Consider the following 22,685-nt stretch of genomic DNA (forward strand, 5'->3'; position numbering starts at 1 on the left):
TGTACCTGAAAATGTTGCTCCATCACTTGGATTTTTCCCTGGTCTGGGCACTTTTTTAGAGCTCGGTCTGCATAATGCAATAGGATTTCTACCATCTGGAAGGAAAACAGTAATTAAAATATGTCTCTCAAAGCTTTGTAATACTTAATATATGTCATCTTAATATATATGATCTTAAATAATACAGAATCAGGCTTGGCTATTTTATGAAAAAATACAATTTAAAATTTTAGTGGCTTTATTTCCCCATTTTTTAACCCCAGCCTAATTTCTTTCAGGCTCAGGGTTAGTACCAATTTGTTAATCTTTCCTAATAAATACCTCCAGGTTCCAGATGGCATTAGTGTGAAATAAAAATGAAATAAAATGTTGACGTTTACCTCTTCAGTTATCCTCTACATAGATCTTTCCCTAAAGAACACATACAGGCAATTCTTCCTACCAGAAACTAAGAGAATCATTTATAAGTCTTTGGAATGACCAGTTTCTGTATATGTTTTCTAAATGTTTATACTAATTTGGAATCTAATTTTTACCAATGCATTTGCACAATAAATAGGGGGAGGAATGACAACAGTAAATGAATTCAGGCAAGCCTAGACTAGGAAAACAAAGCTAGTATTAAATATTAACATTAGCCATATTAATGCTAATTAACAGCTTAAAGCTCAACATTCAGAAAACAAAGATCATGGCATCCAGTCCCATCACTTCATGGCAAACAGACATGGAAACAGTGGCAGACTTTATTTTTGGGGGCTCCAAAATCACTGCAGATGGCGACTGCAGCCATGAAATTAAAACACAATTACTCCTTGGAAGAAAAGTTATGACCAACCTAGACAGCATATTGAAAAGCAGAGACATTACTTTGCCAACAAAGATACGTCTAGTCAAGGCTATAGTTTTTCCAGTAGTCATGTATGGATGTCAGAGTCAGACTATAAAGAAAGCTGAGCCCCAAAGAATTGATGCTTTTGACCTGTGGGGTTGGAGAAGACTCTTGAGAGTCCCTTTGACTGCAAGGAGACCTAACCAGTCCATCCTAAAGGAAATCAGTCCTGGGTGTTCATTGGAAGGACTGATATTGAAGCTGAAACTCCAATACTTTGGCCACCTGATGCGAAGAGCTGACTCATTTGAAAAGACCCTGATGCTGGGAAAGATTGAGGGCAGGAGGATAAGGGGACGACAGAGGATGAGATGGTTGGATGGCCATCACCGACTCAATGGACATGAGTTTGGGTAAACTCCAGGAGTTGTTGATGGACAGAACGTGCTGTGGTTCATGGGGTTACAAAGAATCGGACATGACTGAGAGACTGAACTGAACAATAATAATAAACATCAGCCATCTTTGCTACCTCAGGCAATACAAATATTTGCACATATAGTATTTCTCATTATTACTTATCAGTTTATAACAAATGTCAGCATCCTATGGGCTACAATAAGTTCAGAAACAATCCAGATCCCTGGGTTTTCTTCTTCCTCCTGTCTGCTGTCTTCTGGCTATTTCACTATTTATAATCTTCATTAAAGAGTGAGCAAGGGAAAAAAGAAAAGGCGCTAAGAAGGAATTTACAAAAGCATTCACAGTAACAACCAAGGAATTATCATCTGATTTGCTTTTTTATACACTCTCTTCTTGACTGTAGTCATTTACCTAATCACGTCCAAGATGTACCCCAGTAAAAACCCTATTAAAATACTCACCCGATCTGCAACAATAGCCTTTCGCTTACTGGCATCCCCTGATAACCCTGCAGAGAAGCAAAACCCACATAAATCCGAAGTTAATCCACATCTTCAGGAGTGAAATTGCTCTGGTCTTCTATTGATAACCTATGCTAACAATAGATATAACAAATCTAGGTAACAAAATATTGGGTAATATGCCATAACAGGAACACCTCCCATCAACTGGCCCAGACAGCATGTCAGTGTACTTTCCTTTTGTTCTAACAGTTAAGTTTTCCTTACGAAATGAATTTTAAAAGTGACATTTAAAATTCTATATCCTGTATTTGTCATTAACCTTTTTTCCTGAAAATCTGTAAGGTCTGATAACATCTTGCTTATAAAACACTTGAACACTAAGTCAAAAGTATTCTGTGAATGATTAATATTATTCATTTTCTCTGCTCCAGAAAAGCAGTACCTACTACACCAGTGTTCTGTTGACTTACCTACTACTGCTTTTGCTTTTCCTTCATGGAAAGACCATGCCAGAGCCAAAGCTTCTGTAAGACAGTCTTGTTTCAAGAGGTGATCCACTCTCTAAAATGAATAAATGAGAGAAACCACACCCCTTTGTCTGACCAATCACCAGTAAAAATTCCTATTCTACCTAGTGTCTTTACAGAAGTTGTTGCTTATTAGCTAAAATTATAATAACCATGTGACTATCTTATTTCCAAGGAAAACAATTTCATAAAGCACTGGATAGTACAGTGACTGTATAAGTTGGTATAAGGAGCTACAGCCTAAACCTGAAAAGAGGAAACAGCTAGAATGTTGCTGGAGCAGAAACAGCTAATTGCCACAATATCCATTCAATCCCTCCTCCTTCATAACAAATTCCAAGTTTGTTTGAGATAGCAATAAACCGTTAGACAGCTAAAGGACATTTCTAAGACTCTCCTGTGGCCACTTGGGGCCATGTGACCAACTTCTGGCCAATGATAAGAGGAAGTGTTATTTGGACATTTCTGGATTGTGACCTTAAAAGGTCAGGGCCAGCCTTCTCTTCTGTTCCTCCGTAACAGCTGGAGCTCCGGCAGTTATACTGGAACATAAAATGACCTTGAGACTAGAATCCATACACAAGAAAGGTGACTTTTTTTTTTTTTTTTTTTATATATAGGGTAGTATGACAAAGACCATGGAGCTGCCATATTAGCCACAGACTGTGTACCTCCAGACTGCTGTTACTGCTGCTGAAAGATCTTTTATACCACTGGTATTTTGAATTTTCTATATATATAGCCAAACCTTATCAGGGAGTTGGTCAGTTTTATCAAATCAAGTATATGATAGAATGGCTTTGATGTACACTTCTGAAATTAAAAAGCACAAATCCAAATAATTTTTCTGCAAAGTCAAAAAATGCTAAGATGTGTGCAATTCAATAGTGCTAATATATAAAATTACTCTGAACTCACCTCCCTCCAGCTCCTCAGCATCATCACATAAACAGACTAGAAAACAAGAAGGAAATTAGACTTATCATCTCCAAGAGACTTACTTGAGAGACACATTTGTCTCAGTTCTACATCTCATTGTACATCTAAGTAAAAATATTTCATATTACACTTAAAAGTAAAGGGTCGTTCAAGAGCCCACATTAAAAAGTAAAACAGGGACTTCGCTGGCAGTCCAGTGGTTAACACTCCATGCTTCTACTGCAGGCAGGTTTGCTCCGTAGTTGGGGAACTAAGATCCTACATGCCATGTGACGTGGACAATAAAAAAAAAGAGTACATCAAACATTTAAAAGTGAATAAGTCTATCCAAGGGGTTCCATGGACAAAGAAGGAAAATCCAATCTCCCAACGTGCTAAGCTTTTCCATGCTAAGTTAAAAAAAAAACAAGGAGCAAACTGATAGACAACAAGCTTTAAAAAACAAAAACAAATTAATAAACAAAAAGTTAAAAAAACAAAAGGGACAAATTGATATACAAAAAGTTCCTATTCTAAGTCAAATATCTCAATGCATTTTATTAATAATATACCCTAAGCTGATCTAGGGCTTCCCAGGTGGTACAGTGGTAAAGAATCCGCCTGCCAAATGCGGATTCAGTTCCTGGGTTGAGAAGATCCCCTAGAAGAGGGAATGGCAACCCCACTCCAGTATTCTTGCCTGGGAAATCCCATGGACATAGGAGCCTGGCGGGCTACAGTCTATGGGGTCGCAAGGAGTTGGACACAATCGAGCGAGTGAACACAAGCTGATCTAAGCTAAAGCACATCTTAATTACATGACAAAAATATATAATAGAGTTATCTTCCTGGTCATGAAAACATAATTGTGAAGGAAGATTGAGAAAGTATACCTCTGAATAAAGAAAATACGCATCCTATTATTAACCAGAACCTAAACAAAGGTAAAAATATAGTATGTCTAAAAGTAGAGGAAATTAATTAGTTGTGCAGTACAGAGAACTATATTCACTATCTTCTAATAACCTATAATAAAACTAAGGGGCAATCTTTTAAAAAATTAAACATCATGATCATCTAACCCTTCAAAGTTTTCAATTACTGCTGATCAGTATTCACTTTGTAATGTACTGCTGTCTTGACCAGCAACCTCCTTCAGCCCCAACTCTCCTGACACAAACGCACACCAAGTCACAAAGTGGAAGAACTTACTTTTGTTCCCAAATAAAAGATCTGACCACCATAGCTACTTATGGATTGATAGCAAGCCTTCTCTCCAACCAAAGCCTAAAAAAAAAAATTTAAAGGTAAAACACTACATGCATTAGAAGTCTCAAATTTTCAAGAATGTAGAATACAGAGACAATATAGTTTCATCCTGTAAGTGAGGGGGGGGGAAAATGTCAGTCCAGTGCCACTCTGTCTGTGGAAGTGGCAAAAAGACAAAGTGCAAAAAGTAGTTCTCTGCTTGTATATGGTCTTTTTATCTTTCAGAGAAATGCAAAAAACGGAGGAACATGGCAACTTCTAAACCCGAAGAAAAACTTGCAACCTGCCCACTACCGGATGACAGGCAATCACTGCTTCTGTCAAAGAATAGGGCTAATTGAAATGATACCTCCAAGTTCTTTGAAATAAATATCAACAAAAAACGCAAAAGTAAACAGGAAGATGAAGCAGTGCAGTATATGAAAGTCAGCACAGCCCAGCAAATAGAAACAAGACTTACTGCCTGACAAATCTGGGTTGCAAATTTAGGCTCTGTCACCTACTAGGTGACAGAGTTTAAACAAGTTTCAAAGTTCTGACACTATGTTTTTCCATCTTTGAAAACCATGCAGTTTCTGAGAGGCTTAAATACAGTAGCATTTATAAATCTTCCAAAACAGATGTGGTCAAGAACTGATAACTAGTCATTTTTCTTACGAAATTATAAAAATATATACAAAGGTCGACAGAATAAAATAATGAACCCAATGTATCCAGTAACTAGCTTCATTAATTATAAGCTCAATCTTGTTTCATCTACAATTTCCACTGACTCCTTTATAGCACAGTAATAATTCTGAAATGAATCTCAGATTTGAACATCTCATTTACAAAAATTCAGTTTATGCATAATAAATCCTTTTTAACATAACCATAATTTCCTTGACAGACTTTTAAAAATTAACAATCATTCCTCAATATCAAATATCTGATCAGTGTTTGGATTTCAGATTGCCTCATAAATGTCAAACGTTACTGAGATTTTTATTCTTTGTTTCTACATTTCATTTGTTAAGTCAAGACTCAAATAAGGGCCACACACTGAAGCAGGCTGATACATCTCTTAAGAGTCAGTGTGCCTCTATCTCTCACAGTCCTTTACTTTCCATGCAGTTTATTTGTTGAGGACACTGGAACACTTATTCATGGGAGTTTCCTACTATCTGAATTTTGCTAATGGCATCCCAGTGGAATCTTTTAACATGTTCCTCTGCTTCTATATTTCCTCTAGAAGATCAGAATCAGGGTTTTGCATTTTTTTTTTAGTCTGGGTTTCTGGCAGTACCACTTTAAATTTAAGTACAATGTTAGTGCTAGGATTTTTGTAGATGTTCTTTTTAATCAAGCCGAAGAAGCTCCCTTCTACTTCTATTCCTAGTTTGCTAAGAATTTTATCAGAAACGGATACTGAATTTTGTGAAATGCTTTTTCTATGTTTTTTGAGATGGTATTATGACCTTTCTTTTACAATAAACTTAACATAGTGAATTACATTGACTTTTGAATGTTAAACCAGTCGGGTGTGACTTGGATAAATACCATTTGATAACGATTCCGCTTTTCATACATTGCTGATTTACTACTATTTTACAGATTTTTGCTATGCTCATGAGGTCATCGGTCTGTATTATACTTTATTGCAATGTCTTCAGTTTTATTATCAGAGGTAAGCTGATATCATAAAAAGAATTATGTGCTCCCTTTTCCTCTATTTTTAAAAAGATTTTTATGTAAAATTGATATTTTTTCCTTTATTATAATAGACTTTACTAGTGAAGCTATCTAAGCCTGGATTTTCTTTGCAGGAAATCAAACTAACATACAACCCCTTAGATTTTCATTTCTTCTTGGTCAGCTTTAGTAATCTGTACCTTTCAAAGAATTTTTCCACTTCATCTAAAATTGTTTAATTTTTAGGCATAAAGTTATTTATCTTTTTAATATTTTCAGACTACACAGTGATTTTATCTCTCTCAGTATGATATTAGTAACTGCACCTTTTTTCTGAATTACTCTCATTAGTGTTTTATCTATTTATCTTTTAAAAAAACAAGCTTTATTTTCTTTGATTTTCTCTACTGTTTGTCCATTTCCTATTTAACTGATTTGTGTTCACTTTTGTTATTTCTTTTTAATATATTTCCAATTTATTTGCTCTTCTCTGTTTCTTTAAGATAGAGACTTAGGTTACAAATTTGAGATTTTTAAAAGTTATTTAAAGCTATAGTGAAAGTAAAAGTCACTCAGTCATGTCCAACTCTTGGTGACCCCATGGACTATATAGTCCATGGAATTCTCCAGGTCAGAATACTGGAGTGTGTAGCCATTCCCTTCTCCAGGGGATCTTCCCAACCCAGGTATCCAACCCAGGTCTCCCTATTGCAGGCGGATTCTTTACCAACTGAGCCACCAGGGAAGCCCAAGAATACTGGAATGGGTAGCCTATTCCTTCTCCAGGGGATCTTCCTGACCCAGGAATCAACCTGGGTTCTCCTACATTGCAGGTGGATTCTTTACCAGCTGAGCTACCAGGGAAGCCCATTTAAAGCTATAAATTACCCTCAAATTGACTTATAGACTCCAGATTTTTTTTTACATTAATTTACAATGTTGTGTTAGTTTAAGTGTACAGCAAAGTGATTCAGTTATTTTACATATACACATTCTTTTTCAGATTCTTTTCCCTTATAGATTATTATAAAATATTGAATACAGTTCCCTGTGCTATACAGTAGGTCCCTGTTGGTTACCTATTTTAGATATAGTAGTGTGCATATATTAATCCCAAATTCCTAATTATCCCTCCCCACTCTCTCCTTTGGTAACCATGTTTGTTTTTCTATGTCTATGAGCCTGTTTCTGTTTTTGTAAATAAATTTATTTGCATCTTTTTTTTTAATTCCACATATGAGTTATATCATATGATGTTGGTCTTTCTCTGGTTTACTTTAGTATGATAATCTCTAGGTACATTTATATTGCTGTATCTGGTATTCTTAGAGCTGAGTAATATTCCACTGTGTGTCTGTGTGTGTATATATATACACCACATCTTCTTTATCCATTCATCTATCGATGAACATTTAGGTTGCTTCCATGTACACACAACACGTCGTGGCTACTGTAAACAGTGCTATGAACATTAGACTGCATGTATCTTTTTGAATGATAGTTTTTTCTGGATATATGTCCAGCAGTGGATTGATGGATCATATGGTAACTCTATTTTTACCATTTTAAGGAACCTCCATATTGTTCTCCATAGTGACTGGACCAATGTACATTTCCACCAACAGTGCAGGAGGGTTCCTTTTTCTCTAACTCTCTCCAGCATTGATTATTTGCAGATGCTTGGATGCTAGCCATTCTGACTGGTGTGAGGTGATACCTCGTGTTGTTTCGATTTGCATTTCTCTAATAATGAGCAATCTTTCATGTACCTATGAGCCATCTGTGTGTCTTCTTTGGAGAAATGTCTTTTTAGATCTTCTGCTTTGTTTTGTGTAAAAATGCTGAGCTGTATGAGCTGTCTAAGACCACAGATTTTTATATGCTGCATTTTCACTTTCATTTAGTTCAAAATATATTATAACTTCCTTTGAGATTTCTTCTTTGACTTATGGGTTATTTATAAAGGTGCTACTTAATTTCCAAATATTTGCATTTTCTCCAGATTTACCCTGATGATTCTTTCAACAATTTACTGTTCTTTGCTTTATGGCCTAGCATATAATTTATTGGATGCTCCATCTGCACTTGAGAAAGTTTGTAACTTACTTTTGCTGGGTGGAATATTCTACAAATATCAGTTATATCAAGTTGGTCAATAATTCTTTTTAAGTCTTCTGTATACCCTTGATGGTTTTCTGTCTGCTTATTCTATTAATTACTAATAAAGGAGTTTTGAATTTTGCAAACTCTAATTGTGGACTTGTCTGTTTCTCCTTTTAGATTTGTTATTGTCTCATATATTTTGAAGGTCTGTTATTGGGTGCTTAAGCCTTTAAGATTATTATGACTTCTTGATGAATTAATTTTTTTATCAATTTGAAATTTCTCTTTATCTCTGGCAATATTGCCTACTCAGAAATCTACTTAATCTGATATTAAAATAGCTATTCTTAGTATTTGCACAATATGTCTTTTTCTTTCTTCTTACTTTTAACTTATCTATGACTTTGTATTTAATAAGAGCTTTTTGTAGACAGCATAGAGTTGGTCCTGCTTTTTTTTAAATCCAGTATGACAATCCCTGCCTTTCAACTGAAATGTTTAGACATCTTCCATTTTCTATAATTATTGATACAGTTGGATTTAGATTATCTTATTGTTTTCCACCTGTACTACCTCTTCTTTTTTTATGCTTCATTGAATATTTTTTAACATCCATTTTTTTGCTACTATTGACTTATAAAGGGATACTTTTTCAGTGACTACTCTAGTGTTTATAATATGCAGCTTTAACTAATCTCAGTCTACATTTACATAATATACAATTTGATGTATAATGTTAAGAACTTTACAGTACTATACTTCCTTCTCCCCACTCCCTGCTATGTACTATTTCCATCATCCTATTACTTCTACATAGCATTAAGTATGTACCACAAAATATCATTACTTTTGTTTTAAACAGTCAACTTCTTTTGTTAAATGACAATATTAAGGTTTACATACCATAAAATTCACTCATTAAGTATACAATAACATTTTGGTAAATGTACAGTTGTTCAACCATCGCCAAAATCCAATTTGAGAATATTTCCATCACTCCACAAAGATAACTTTTACCCACTTCCAGTCAATTCTCATTCCCACTCTTAGTTCCAGTTCTATTAATCTAATCTGTCTCTATAAATTTACCTTTTCTGGACATTTCATATAAACAGAATCAAACAATACATGGTCTTTCCATATGGCTTCTTTCACTTAACACAGTATTTCTGGGGTTCATCCATGTTGTAACATGTGTCAATAGTTCATTTTTTAAATTGAGGAATAGCATTCTACTACATGGACATGCCACATTTTGCTTATCCATTTATCAGCTGGTGGACATTTTGACTGTTTTGACTTTTTAGCTATTATGAATAATACTGCTATGAACATCTGTGTACAAGTGTTTTTGTGGCAATACGGCTTCATTCCTCTTGAGTAGCTAGCTAGGAATAGAACTGCTCTATCACATGGAATCTTTAATATTTTGAGGAACTGCCAAAATGTTTTCTACAGTGACTGCATTATGTCCAACAAGCAAAATATGAATGTTCCAATTTTTCTGCATTGTAGTCAACAGTTGTTATTGTCTCTTTTTGATTACAGCTATCCTGGGAGGCATGAAGTGGTAACTCATTGTGATTCTGATTTGCATTTCCATAATGATTAATGATGTTGAATATCCTGTCATCTGCTTTTTGGCCATTTGGTGTATCTTCTCTGGAGACTACTGCAGATTATGGCAGATGAGAAATCTGCTCTTACACTTATTGCTGATCCTCTGCATTTAATGTGTCTTTTTCCTCTGCCTGCTCTAATATTTCCTCTTTCCAATTCATTTGAATCAATCTGTTCATTTTACTTGTGTTTGGGTTCACTGAGCTTCTTGAAATTCTGAGTTTATTGTTTTGGAAAGTTTTTGACCATTATTTCTTCTAATTTTTTCTCTCCTCTCCTTCAGAGATTTCTACTACACATTAGGCTACTTCATGCTACCTCACTGGTCACTAACACTTTTTTTTTTCTTAATTTTTTTTCTGTTTCATTTTGGATAGATTCTATTGTTCTATTTTCAAGTTCACTAATATCTTGAAAATGACTGTTTCTGTTTTTTGTTTTTTTTCCTTGATTTTTCTTTTTCCCCAGACAGGAGAGCAAATCCAGTCCCCACTATTCCATCATGGCTGAAAGCACAAGTTCAAAGTCTATCAGTGTTTTTAATAATCACTCAGACTGCCACCACCACCACTATGCCACAGTTGCCAGGAGTCAGGGAGAGCTGATTTGGGGGCTTCCCTGGTGGCTAAGACGGAAAAGAATCTGCTTTCAATGTGGGAGACCCAGGTTTGATCCCTGGGTCAGGAAGATCCCCTGGAGAAGGAAATGGCTACCCACTCCAGTATTCTTGCCAGGGAAATTCCACAGACAGAGGAGCCTGGTAGGCTACAGTCCATGAGGTCACAAAGAGTCAGATGACCGAGTGACTGACACTTTTACACTTCCAGACAAAAGAAACTAAGTGTGGGACAATAATTATTCTTAACCTAGTGAATTCTATTGAATTACCATTTCTTCTTCTGGATTTTCCTAGTTTCTAAATTCTGAAAATACTGGAAGACTCTTCCACATATATTTATGCTCTGAAGTTCTAATATCTCAGGGAGATTTGAGCAATGGCTAGATACTATGCTGGAGACACTCATAAATAAGACCTTCACTACTATTTTTTTCCAAGAAATTATACAGAGAAGCTCCACAAGAGTCTAAATTTCCTGCTTAAATATTACTGACAGGAAACATGAGATGACAATTTCAAGTAATTTAACTGTAAACTACATATGTAAATGGGCTTCCCTGGTGCCACTAGTGGTTAAGAGTGAAGTGAAAGTTGCTTCATCCTGTCCAACTCTTTGTGATCCCATGGACTATACAGTCCATGGAATTCTCTAGGCCAGAATACTAGAGTGGGTAGCTTTTCCCTTCTTCAGGGGATCTTCCCAACCCAGGGATTGAACCCAGGTATTCTGCATTGCAGGTGGATTCTTTATCAGCTGAGCCACAGGGGAAGCCCAAGAATACTGAAGTGGGTAACCTATCCCATCTCCAGTGGATCTTCCCGACCCAGGAATCGAACTGGACCCCCCTGCCAATGCAGGAAACATAAGAGATGTGGGTTGGGAAGATCCCCTGGAGGAGGGCATGGCAACCCACTTCAGTATTCTTGCCTAGACAATCCCAGGGACAGAGGAGCCTGGCGGGCTACAATCCATAGGGTCGGAAAGACTTGGCACACACACCTGTATAAACTGCTAAATGCCACTGTCATTGCTTAAAATATAGTAAAATTAATACTAAAATAACTTTTAGGTCTTCCTTATCTGCAGACTCCTACATTTCATCTATCTCCCATTCCTAAAGAATTTTTCTCTCAAAGCTCTCTTTGCCTTTCAATGACCAGAGTCTTCATACCTGTTCAAGTCTTTAGCAATTATCCATATACTTCCCAAGCCTTACAAGCTACTTGTCTCTGTAGTCTTTAGTTCCTTAAATCTATCAGGCTTGTTGTCACCATATAAAACTTTCTAAAATATCTTGCTTTTACAATTTCTCTCTTATGAACTTTAAATTTCACTTCATTATTTTTAGTATAAAAGTTAAAATTCTTTGGTATTAGTCACATTTCTGAATAGAAGATAACAGGAATTATTGTTTTAATTCACATTCTTGAATACTTACAAATAAATTCACACCCACTTTAACCTAGTTAGTGGTTTTCAAAGAAACATCAAGACATAAAGATAACTCCTCAGAATCCTTAAAATAAAGCAACAACAAAATATCAAGTTTATCAAAACAATACTAAAATAATGGATTACCCTTACCAGTGCCTGGCTCACGTTTCCTCCAGTGGCTAGTGATTTGAAATGGCTGCTATTATAGACCAACTGAACTTCTGAGATCTCCACTGTTTCCAGTTCCTCCTGAGTTTGCCGATCAATCACATGCAACTTCTCTACACTGTCCAAGAGCACAATTGTGCGTGAGTTTATCCACTGTAATTCAAGCACACAGAAACACAAGAGTGAGGCCCATCCCACATCATCATCCAGGACGAGAAGAAAGCTTGGCCACTCAGTTAAATGACGTTGAGGACCTTAACCATTTAATCAATCAGGTGATGACAACACAATCACAGCAAGAACTACTCAGTACCAGCCCAAAGAACAGCAGGTACACAGCATACAGTTCTGATGGTATTAAAGTGATTCATAATGTAAAAGAAGGCTAACTAAGAGCCTTAATAGATATTATCAGATAAATTGTTTTTTATCAAATTTTTTTAAAGGTAGTACATTGACACAATAACTTAAAAGTGACCAACTTTGCATTTCCAGTGTTTCTGACATTAATCAAACAAAATGGCGAACCCTCATAAACCTAGCTGGTCAAAGAATGATTATTAGCATTTAAGTATTACATATTTTAAAATGGAAACTATTTTAAAAATATATATTTCCTTCACCTACAAATTATGGCAGAGTTCTTTGCTCTATTTCTGTATATAGTCTGAATATTTGTTAATAAGTACTATTACAATTTTTAAAGTAATAATAATGTTAAAATCTGCTAAAGGATGTCATTTTGATTAAATTTCTTGGGTTATATATAAAATTTATTTTCAAAATATTTTTTGAAAATTCTCAATTCCTCCCCAAGAAATAAATGAAGTCTTAAAATCTGCACAATTAGAATTCTAAATTAGCCAGAACAAAGTATTTCCCCTACACTTTCTCTGATATTAGTTTTGGTTTATTTATATGATCTCTTCCCATCTCAGAAATTATTTGCATAATCAAATAACAATCAAAAACAATCAAGTTGAAAATGGATCAATTTTTCTATTTTAACTATGCTACATGTGTATATACTTTATCAGTGTAGTGGCTGCCATAAGGGAAGGGTTTGGTTTTTCAAAAAAACATTGTCTCTCAGAAAACAGAGTTTGACACTCAAACCCTTTACAAAGAACTTTTGTAATGTGCTCTCTTGATTACTTTGAGAAACAAAGTACCATTCAGAAAGACACATTATTTAGCCTTCTACAAACTTAGTGCTAGCTTTTACAGGCTTTCAAAGGTCACCTGGTTAAGAGAAAGAATGACCAAGAATGTTAGCATGTTTAGCAATTATTCTTGGGATTAGACTCTCACTATTTTAGTTGCTGACATGTTGTAAACAAGCCTTTTAAAGGTAACTTACAAAGCAATGTGGTTAGGGGTCACACATAAATATGTCACAGGACAAATGAAAAACACCCACTGTCCTACTATTAGAATGGCTACTTGTGGTTGGGAAATTTTTTCCAGGGACAGAATCATACGCAGATGTTTAGAGATGTACCTCAAACATCTTAAATGCAAGTGATGATGATGAATTCTAGACAAATATGTCAGACAGTTCCACAAGGGATTCTGGTAATGACAAAACACTGAAGTCTAATACACATGGGAAGAGGTTGAACAAAATTATTTCATGAAATGTATATGGGAAAACAGTGTTATTTCTAAATCAAGTTTGTAAGATTTAAAAAGCAATGTGCAACTAAATTAATAAATCATCTATTTTAAAAATTGATATGAAAGGAAATCATCTTTTTTTTTTTAAAACCCAAAGGTTGCTTAGGACCGAAATGCATGGTAGAGAGAGAACTCTGCAAAGTTTTTAGCCACAAGAAAATAGTATCTCCTGAACCAATAAGGACATACTCAGAAGTACCAAAATGTGTTTACAAAGAAAGCCTGGCAATGATCCTGAAGAAATTATTCTGATCTACCCTTTGAGCTATTCAAGATATTAAAGAAAACTTTTGGTGATCTTGCCAGTGTTCAGCAGGCTGAAGGACAATAAAAATAATATGTGGCATCACACCAATGTCAAGACTTTTTTCAGTACAAGCAGGACTTCACTTCTGTCCACATTTTATATGATCCTAAAGGTCATGGTACTCTTGCCTGGAAAATCCCATGGACGGAGGAGCCTGGTAGGCTGCAGTCCATGGGGTCGCTAAGAGTTGGACATGACTGAGTGACTTCACTTTCACTTTTCACTTTCATGCACTGGAGGAGGAAATGGCAACCCACTCCAGTGTTCTTGCCTGGAGAATCCCAGGGACGGTGGGGCCTGGTGGGCTGCCATCTATGGGGTTGCACAGAGTCGGACACGACTGAAGCGACTTAGCAGCAGCAGCAGCAAAGATCATGGTTTATGGCAAAAATCCTGGGAGCCTTAACATAACATGGACTCAAAACAATTACATAAAGTAAATGGGGGTATTTCGTTTCAATAATACTCACAGTAAAGTTGATGAGGTCATAGTATAGGTGAAGATGCTTTTGCTTAGTAACATGTATCGCTCCAGATTCGTCTCTCTTAACCTGATGATGAAATAAAAACAACCTGAATATCAGCTACTGTTTGAGACACTTTAAAAGTTTCTCACCTAGTCAATCCACCTAGAACATGATTTCCATTCAGAATATGGGTAAAACAAATACTGATAACTAAAGTAACTATTAAACAAATGAAATAAATCACTCACAAGTGTATGTAGTATATCTGGTATAATCCATGGTATACCTGGTCAGTGGTCAAGCTGTCTGTTTAGGCATACCATTGTTTTAAATGCACTTCACTTTATTGTGCTTCCAGATATTGTGTGTTTTACAAACTGTGGCAGCCTTGCATCAATCTATTGACACCATTTTTCCAACAACATTTGCTCACTTGCTTCCTGTCTCTGTGTCACATTTTGGTAATTTTTGCAGTAGTTCAAACTTTTTCAGTATTATTTGTTATAGTAATCCGTGATTAGTGATCTTTGATGTTACTATTGTAATTGTTTTGGCTTTTTCTAAGCAATGAAGTATTTTTTAATTAAGGTATGTACACTGCTTTTTTTCAGAGATAATAACACACTTAAAAGACTACAATATAGTGCAAACATAACTTTTCTATGCCCTGGGAAACCAATCAACTTATGTAACTCACTGCACTGCAGTATTTGCTTTATTGCAGTGGTCTGAAACAGAAACCAATAATATCCCCAGGGTATGCATGTACTGGCAAATGTAATATTCACTCTGTTATACTCAGAACAAACTAACTTCATCACATCAATAACTGTATTTAGCCAGAGTTAAAGCATAAAATAGGATTAGTGGCATGGTGTAAAAAAAAGTAAAACAAAAGTACATTAAAAGGAAAATAAGGTGCTGCAGTTACCAAAACTAGGCTTTTCTGAAATATGATACCGTTGCTGCTGCTAAGTCGCTTCAGTCGTGTGCGACTCTGTGCGACCCCATAGACAGCAGCCCAGCAGGCTCCCCCGTCCCTGGGATTCTCCAGGCAAGACCACTGGAGTGGGCTGCCATTTCCTTCTCCAATGCATGAACTAGTATAGCTCAAACAGCCCGAAATTTCCCAGAACTTCAAGTGTTACTATTTTATTTATATATGCATATGTATACACTCTATAATCTTCATCTGTCCTTATCATTTGTTCTATTTCTGCTCCAAGGCGACAGAGCACTGAAGAAGACAGACACAATATAGTGACCTGCCTGAAATAGAACAGGACATCATCAATTCCAGTGTAATACCAATACCAAAGAGAGATCAAAGAAGACTGAAGGCAAGGCCACCAGATACGTAAGAAGTGATGTCCTAAAGCCTCTCCTCCTCCGTCTTTTGTGTGATGCCATACTGTTCTATTTCCCCACCTACCTCCACATGCCTTTATAGGATCCTCCTTTCTATTGCCTTTGTTGTCCTTTTCCTTACACGAGTGTCCACCAACATTATGGATGCTCTTGCTTTTGATTTACACAGCTTCAACTACCTTCTCGATCCTGGAATTTTCATTTGCACCCCAGACCTGGATTGCCAGTCTGCCCAGAGAACATTCCCTAATATACCACTCAAGTCTCACCTTCACTTTCAACCCAACACTATCCTTCCCGAACCCTAACTCTTTGAATACGTCATGCTCCTAAAATACAAAGCCAGAAATGCAATGTTTTATGTCCTTCAGTCCCCATGAAAAACCTTGTCTTTCCTTCAAAATGCCACCCCTAACTCTCACTGCATCCATCCTTGTCTAAAGACCTCACTTGCTTTATTACAAGAGCAAAACCCTTCATTTCCCTCCAACCTCCTATAATCTGTTCTTTTTGCTATATCTACAGTGCTATTCCTAAAATGTCACTTTAATCGTATCACTTTAATTACCTAAGAACCTGTGATGGTTTCCCCTTACCAATCTAGGGCAATTATTATACAATCTAGATCAGAGGTTAGCAAACTTTTTCTGTAAAAGGCCATACAGTAAATATTTTGGGATCTGCAGAGCATACAATCTCTGTCATAACTACTCAACTCTGCCACTGTTGAGTTTTGCACTATTGTGCAAAAGCAGCCATAAATAAGACATAACCAAATGGGCATGAAATAAAACTTCACAAAATCAAGTAGCCAGCCAGGTCTGGCCCACAGGCCACAGTTTGCCAATTTCTAATCTAGATCCATCCATATATTCAACTTTATTTTCAACAATAAGCTTCTCCCTGTTATTAATTGTAACACTTGTTACTGGCCTTCTATATATTTAAGTACTATCCTAGTACTTGGAATACAGCAGTAGGGTTGGTTTTAGACTTATGGAGCTTTCAGTCTAGTGATGAAGAAAAATGTTAAATAAGGAATTTTAGAAGTGCTGAATGTTATAAAAGAAGGTATTATGGATGTTTGTAGTGGGAAATGCTAACTGAGATCAGTAGGTCAGGGAAGGCAATGCTAATCATGAGCTAGGATACTGTTGAAGAGAGCACAGAGCTTTCCTGGCAGAGACGTTGGCATATGCAAAGACACCAAGGCCAAAAACATGGAAGCATCCTAAATGTCCATCAATAGATGAATGGATAAAGATGTGGTACATAAATACAATGCAGTGTTACTCAGCCACAAGGAGAATGAAACAATGCCTTTGCAGCACCGTGGATGAACCTGGAGACTGTCATACTAAGCAAATCAGACAGAGAAAGACAAATACATGATATCGCTCACATGTGGAATCTTAAAAAATGGTACAAGTGAACTTATTTACAAAACCGAAACAGGCTCACAGACATGGAAACAGACTTATGGTTACCATGGGGAAAGAGGGAATGGGATAAATTAGGAGTTTGGGATAAGCAGATACAAACTATTATAGATAAAAGATAAACAGCAAGGTCCTACTGTAAGGCACAGGAAATTATATTCAATATCTCATAATATCTACAATGGAAAAGCTGGAAAAGAATATATATATATATATATAAACTGAATCCCTTTGCTATACACCAGAAACTAACTCAATACTGTCAATCAACTATATATGTCAATTTAAAAAAGAAATAAAAAGACACTGAGGCAAAAGACTAGTTAGGAAGCTATTTCAGAGCCTGGGTTAGAAATGCCTGTGGTTTAGGCTAGGGAAGCAGCAAGAGGTGAGACAAAAAAGGAAGTAAATTAGAGTCAGCAGAATGTGTGATGGAGCAGGAATCGAGAGAAAAATGCAACTAAAAGACAACTCCTAGATCTCAGGCTGGAGAAACTAGGTGGACAGTGAAGCACTTGCTTCACTGAGCTACGAAACTCAAGAAGAGATTCCACAGGCACATTCTTATCTCTGTGTCTTCAGTTCATCTTATTTTCCCCAATATGTATATCCACCCCTCCTGTAGTATTTGCCCTGTACCCTTCATAAAGTCTTCCACAGCCTCTGTAATCCATACAAATCTCTTCATACTCTGAACTTACATCAAGTTTTAAATTCTCATCACATAGTAGAGTCCTTAAACTGTCCTCGCTAGTAGCAGGAAACATACTGGTTTTGCCTTTCAAACTATATTTTAACCTATTTTAAAGAAGAAATTAAGTTTTATACGTCCTCCAATTGCCTCGTGTCCACTATAATGTAAAGGACATAGTAGGTGCTCAATGATACTTGCTTTCTAATAAACACACTACATGTAGGTAGGTAAGCCATTAATGAACTGGACATGGACAACAGAGTGGTTCCAAATAGGAAAAGGAGTTCGTCAAGGCTGTATACTGTGACCCTGTTTATTTAACTTATATGCAGAGTACATCATGAGAAATGCTGGGCTGGAAGAAGCACAAGCTGGAATCAAGATTGCTGGGAGAAATATCAATAACCTCAGATATGCAGATGACATCACCCTTACGGCAGAAAGTGAAGAGGAACTAAAAAGCCTCTTGATGAAAGTGAAAGTGGAGAGTGAAAAAGTTGGCTTAAAGCTCAACATTCAGAAAACGAAGATCATGGCATCTGGTCCCACCACTTCATGGGAAATAGATGGGGAAACAGTGGAAACAGTGTCAGACTTTATTTTTCTGGGCTCCAAAATCACTACAGATGGTGACTGCAGCCATGAAATTAAAAGACGCTTACTCCTTGGAAGCAAAGTTATGACCAACCTAGACAGCATATTCAAAAGCAGAGACATTACTTTGCCAACAAAGGTCCGTCTAGTCAAGGCTATGGTTTTTCCTGTGGTCATGTATGGATGTGAGAGTTGGACTATCCAACTCTCAGTTGAAGAAAGCTGAGCACCGAAGAATTGATGCTTTTGACCTGTGGTGTTGGAGAAGACTCTTGAGAGTCCCTTGGACTGCAAGGAGATCCAACCAGTCCATTCTGAAGGAGATCAGCCCTGGGATTTCTTTGGAAGGAATGATGCTGAAGCTGAAACTCCAGTACTTTGGCCACCTCATGTGAAGAGCTGACTCATTGGAAAAGACCCTGATGCTGGGAGGGATTGTGGGCAGGAGGAGAAGGGGACGACAGAAAATGAGATGGCTGGATGGCATCACTGACTCGATGGACATGAGTCTGAGTGAACTCCGGGAGCTGGTGATGGACAGGGAGGCCTGGCGTGCTGCGATTCATGGGGTCGCAAAGAGTCGGACACGACTGAGCGACTGATCTGATCTGATGTACATTCAAATATTTACACATACACATAAACCATTAATTGTTAGTCAAAGGAGATGGAAATAAAAAATACACCATGAGGAGGCATGGAGCTGAGGGTTTTCCATGTTAATCACTAAAGCCTCAAAAATTAAATAGGTCACTCTCTTTCCAAAGAATTACAATAGTATATTTCTTTGAAACAATATTAAATTACTGGTGAATCAGAATGATAACCTATGACAAAGGACATCAGCACAGATGTAGCATCATATTAGGACTTACCAGGAGAAAATGAACAACATCTCCTCTGCAGAAGGCTAGCATGGGATTCACGTAATTATGCACTGCCACGAAGTGCCAGGCCAGCAATGGAACGCTGGAAGGATCCATCTGGGTAAGAAGGAAAAAAAAAATCATTGTTAACACAAGAAGAATAAAGAGAAAACTCTGGTTTAATACAGCAATGGACTGGTGTTCCTTGATAAAAACTCCTCCTAATTTCTCATTAAAATTCCAGAGGAGTAGAGACTGATTAGGAACCGTCAAGAGGGAACCTTCTTTGTGGACAGAAATGTTCCACATCTTGACAGAAGTTTGGGTTACCTAAGTATCTATATTTGGCAAAGTTTAGCAAATGTACACTCAAGATCTGTGTGTTTTGTTGTATATAAATTTTTCTACCAAAGGAAAGACTTTGACTACTGAACTGTACTTAATCATATACATGTTGAATATTTAGGGGGAAAAAAAAGAGTACTAATTTCTGCAATTTACTTGGAAGCACATTAAAAAAAAAACAATTTGATGAGTGAATGACAATAAACAGGTATATAATGAAGTATACAATAAAATACTAATGGTACAGTTTTACAATGGTAGGTATATAGATGTTTAATGTAAAATCCTTTCAACTTCTCTATTTATTTGAAAATGTTCATAATAAAATATTGGGGGGAAAATCGACAAAAACAAAGATGCAAACACATACCATGATAAGTCTCAATTAGCCAGTGAAGGTCACCTAAGTACAATTAACGGTAACCTGAGCAGGCTCTACCATCTGAAAGGGCAGGGCTGCTTCCCCTGGGGCCCAGAGATACAGTGAATAAGAAAGCTGAAGACTGAGCTCCCTCTTTACAGGGCCTACTTTCTGGACTAGTCTTGGTTCTACACCGTCATTCTCCATCCCATCCCATCCATGCCTCTCCTTACATATTCACTGGAAGAAAACATCACTTTGAAAGCATCCAAGCAGGAAGGAAAAGAGATACCGAGGTGTGCACAATACATTGCAAGAAGCATCCACCAAAATGAAATATCACAGGCAGAAGAAACCCCGGAGAGAATACGTGAGAGCAATTCTCACTATACTACGGTGGGGTGCTCTCTATCAGTAGTTCAATATCAAAGCAGCAGCTGTTCATGAGAGAAAACTTAACAGACTAAAGGTAGGGAAGTATAGACCTTGTGATCCCCAGGACACTGCTCTGGTCGCCAGCTGACACTGTTTTAGTCACATCAAGGTAAGCAGACAGAGAGCTAATTTCCATTCTATCTAGCTTTCTGACAGCCTCAGAGAATTCGCCACTCGTGAGTCATCTTCCCCGACCTCCCAACATGGTCTTTTTGCCCATAAGATGGAGAGGCTTACTCACCCGTCCATAAGGAAAAGTCATCCACACTTTCAAGGATGGCTTCAATCCAATGACCAGTATCTTTAGGGAGAAAAAATACATTTTCACTATTTACCCTGCAATTTTCAGATTTTTGGTATTCAAAGTCTCTTAAGTTATGAGCTTCATCTTCTAAATACCTTTGTTAAGGATGCCATGGCCAATAAGGAAAATTGTGTGATGGGATGGTCTTTCAACTCGGGCTTAGAGTGGAGAGGTTCAATACAGCAAACTTCACCCTTGGAACCGCTAAACAGGCATCGAGATTCACAAGTTCTCACTCCCATCACTCTCCTGAAAATGTAACCCAAAATGCAGAATCAACTTAGCAATGATCCAAGGCACTACATCTCTACAGCAGATGACTACAAAAGCCTCCTGACCCCTACTCCTGGCCCCAACAATCCAAACTCCACATGACATCAGCATGTCCTTTTCAACATAGGGTCAGATTTACCACCTTCTCCTATGGCTTCTCCCTCTCCAATGGCTTACCACTGTACACAAAATCAAATCAACTCTTGCCAGGTTTAAAACGTCCTATATCATTTATGTGATCTGTCTCCTGCCTTCACTCCTCTCCCACTGCTACTGCTCCTGATAAACACGTGCTCCAGCCACACGGGCCTTCTGTCCGCTGCTCCAGCAGGCCACAGTGTGCCCATCTCAAAGTTTTTGTGCTTGAATATCCCTCTGCCTGGAACACTTCTTCCAGGTCTTTTCATTTGCTGACCAGATTATCGTTCAGGTTTTTGTTTAAATGTCGCCTTCAGAGAGAAGCCTTCCTGAATGATTCTCAAATGCACTCCAGAATACTGACCTGTCTTATTTTCTTCATAGCACTCATACCTAAAGTTATTTATGTGTTGGTTTATTGACTGTCTCCCTACCCCCACCCCAACTAGAACCTAAGTTCTACTAGAGTAGCAACCTTGACCGGTTCACAGCCATAACTCTGGTATCTAGGCAACGCCTACACATAGGCGATAGCCAATAAACATCAGCTGAATACATCAACAGTACTGCGGTAGGTGCTGAGAGAGGGCATCAGAGGCCAGACAGAGAGAAACCACAATCACAGAAAACTAACCAATCTAATGATATGGACCTCAGTCTAATCAAACTCAATAAAACTGAGGCATGCCATGTAGGGCCACCCAAGACAGGCAGGTCATGGTGGAGAGTTCTAACAAAATGTGGTCCACTAGAGAAGGGAATGGCAAACCACTTCATTATTCTTACCTTGAGAACACCATGAACAGTATAAAAAGGCAAAAAGACAGGACAATGAAAGATGAACTCCCCAGGTCACTAGGTGCCCAACATGCTACTGGAGATCAGTGGAGAAATAACTCCAAAAGAATGAAGAGACAGAGCCAAAGCAAAAACAACACCAAGTTGTGGATGTGACTGGTGATGGAACCCGTAAGGTCCAATGTTGTAAAGAACAATATTGCATAGGAACCTGGAATGTTAGGTCCATGAATCAAGGCAAATTGGAAGTGGTCAAACAGGAGATGGTAAGAATGAATGTCGACATTTTAGGAAATCAGCAAACTAAAATGGACTGGAATGGGTGAATTTAACTCAGATGACCATCATATCTACTACTGTGGGCAAAAATCCCTTAGAAGAAATGGGAGTAGCCATTATAGTCAACAAGAGAGTCCGAAATGCAGTCAGATCAGTCGCTCAGTCGTGTCCGACTCTTTGCGACCCCATGAAATGCAGTACTTGGGTGCAATCTCAAAAACGACAGAATGATCTCTGTTCGCTTCCAAGACAAACCATTCAATATCACGGTAATCCAAGTCTATGCCCTGA

The 22,685-nt window shown here is 37.4% G+C and overlaps 1 protein-coding gene across 6 annotated transcripts in view; it reads right to left on the reverse strand.

Moving 5' to 3' along the window:
- Positions 1–22,685, reverse strand: part of VPS8 (VPS8 subunit of CORVET complex) — a 291,024-nt gene that overhangs the window by 228,271 nt on the left and 40,068 nt on the right. For all 6 annotated transcript variants that reach the window (XM_024995281.2, XM_024995278.2, XM_024995290.2 and 3 more), the window contains 10 exons: positions 21,002–21,155; positions 20,844–20,903; positions 19,471–19,578; positions 14,504–14,584; positions 12,032–12,202; positions 4,377–4,451; positions 3,165–3,200; positions 2,190–2,280; positions 1,717–1,763; positions 6–95 (listed from right to left, as the gene is read on the reverse strand). In XM_024995281.2, coding sequence (XP_024851049.1) covers positions 6–95; positions 1,717–1,763; positions 2,190–2,280; positions 3,165–3,200; positions 4,377–4,451; positions 12,032–12,202; positions 14,504–14,584; positions 19,471–19,578; positions 20,844–20,903; positions 21,002–21,155 — 913 coding nt within the window. The remainder of the gene's footprint in view (positions 1–5; positions 96–1,716; positions 1,764–2,189; positions 2,281–3,164; positions 3,201–4,376; positions 4,452–12,031; positions 12,203–14,503; positions 14,585–19,470; positions 19,579–20,843; positions 20,904–21,001; positions 21,156–22,685) is intronic.

This window comes from Bos taurus, chromosome 1, assembly GCF_002263795.3.
Source record: "Bos taurus isolate L1 Dominette 01449 registration number 42190680 breed Hereford chromosome 1, ARS-UCD2.0, whole genome shotgun sequence".
In the NCBI taxonomy this organism is placed as follows: Eukaryota; Metazoa; Chordata; class Mammalia; order Artiodactyla; family Bovidae; genus Bos; species Bos taurus.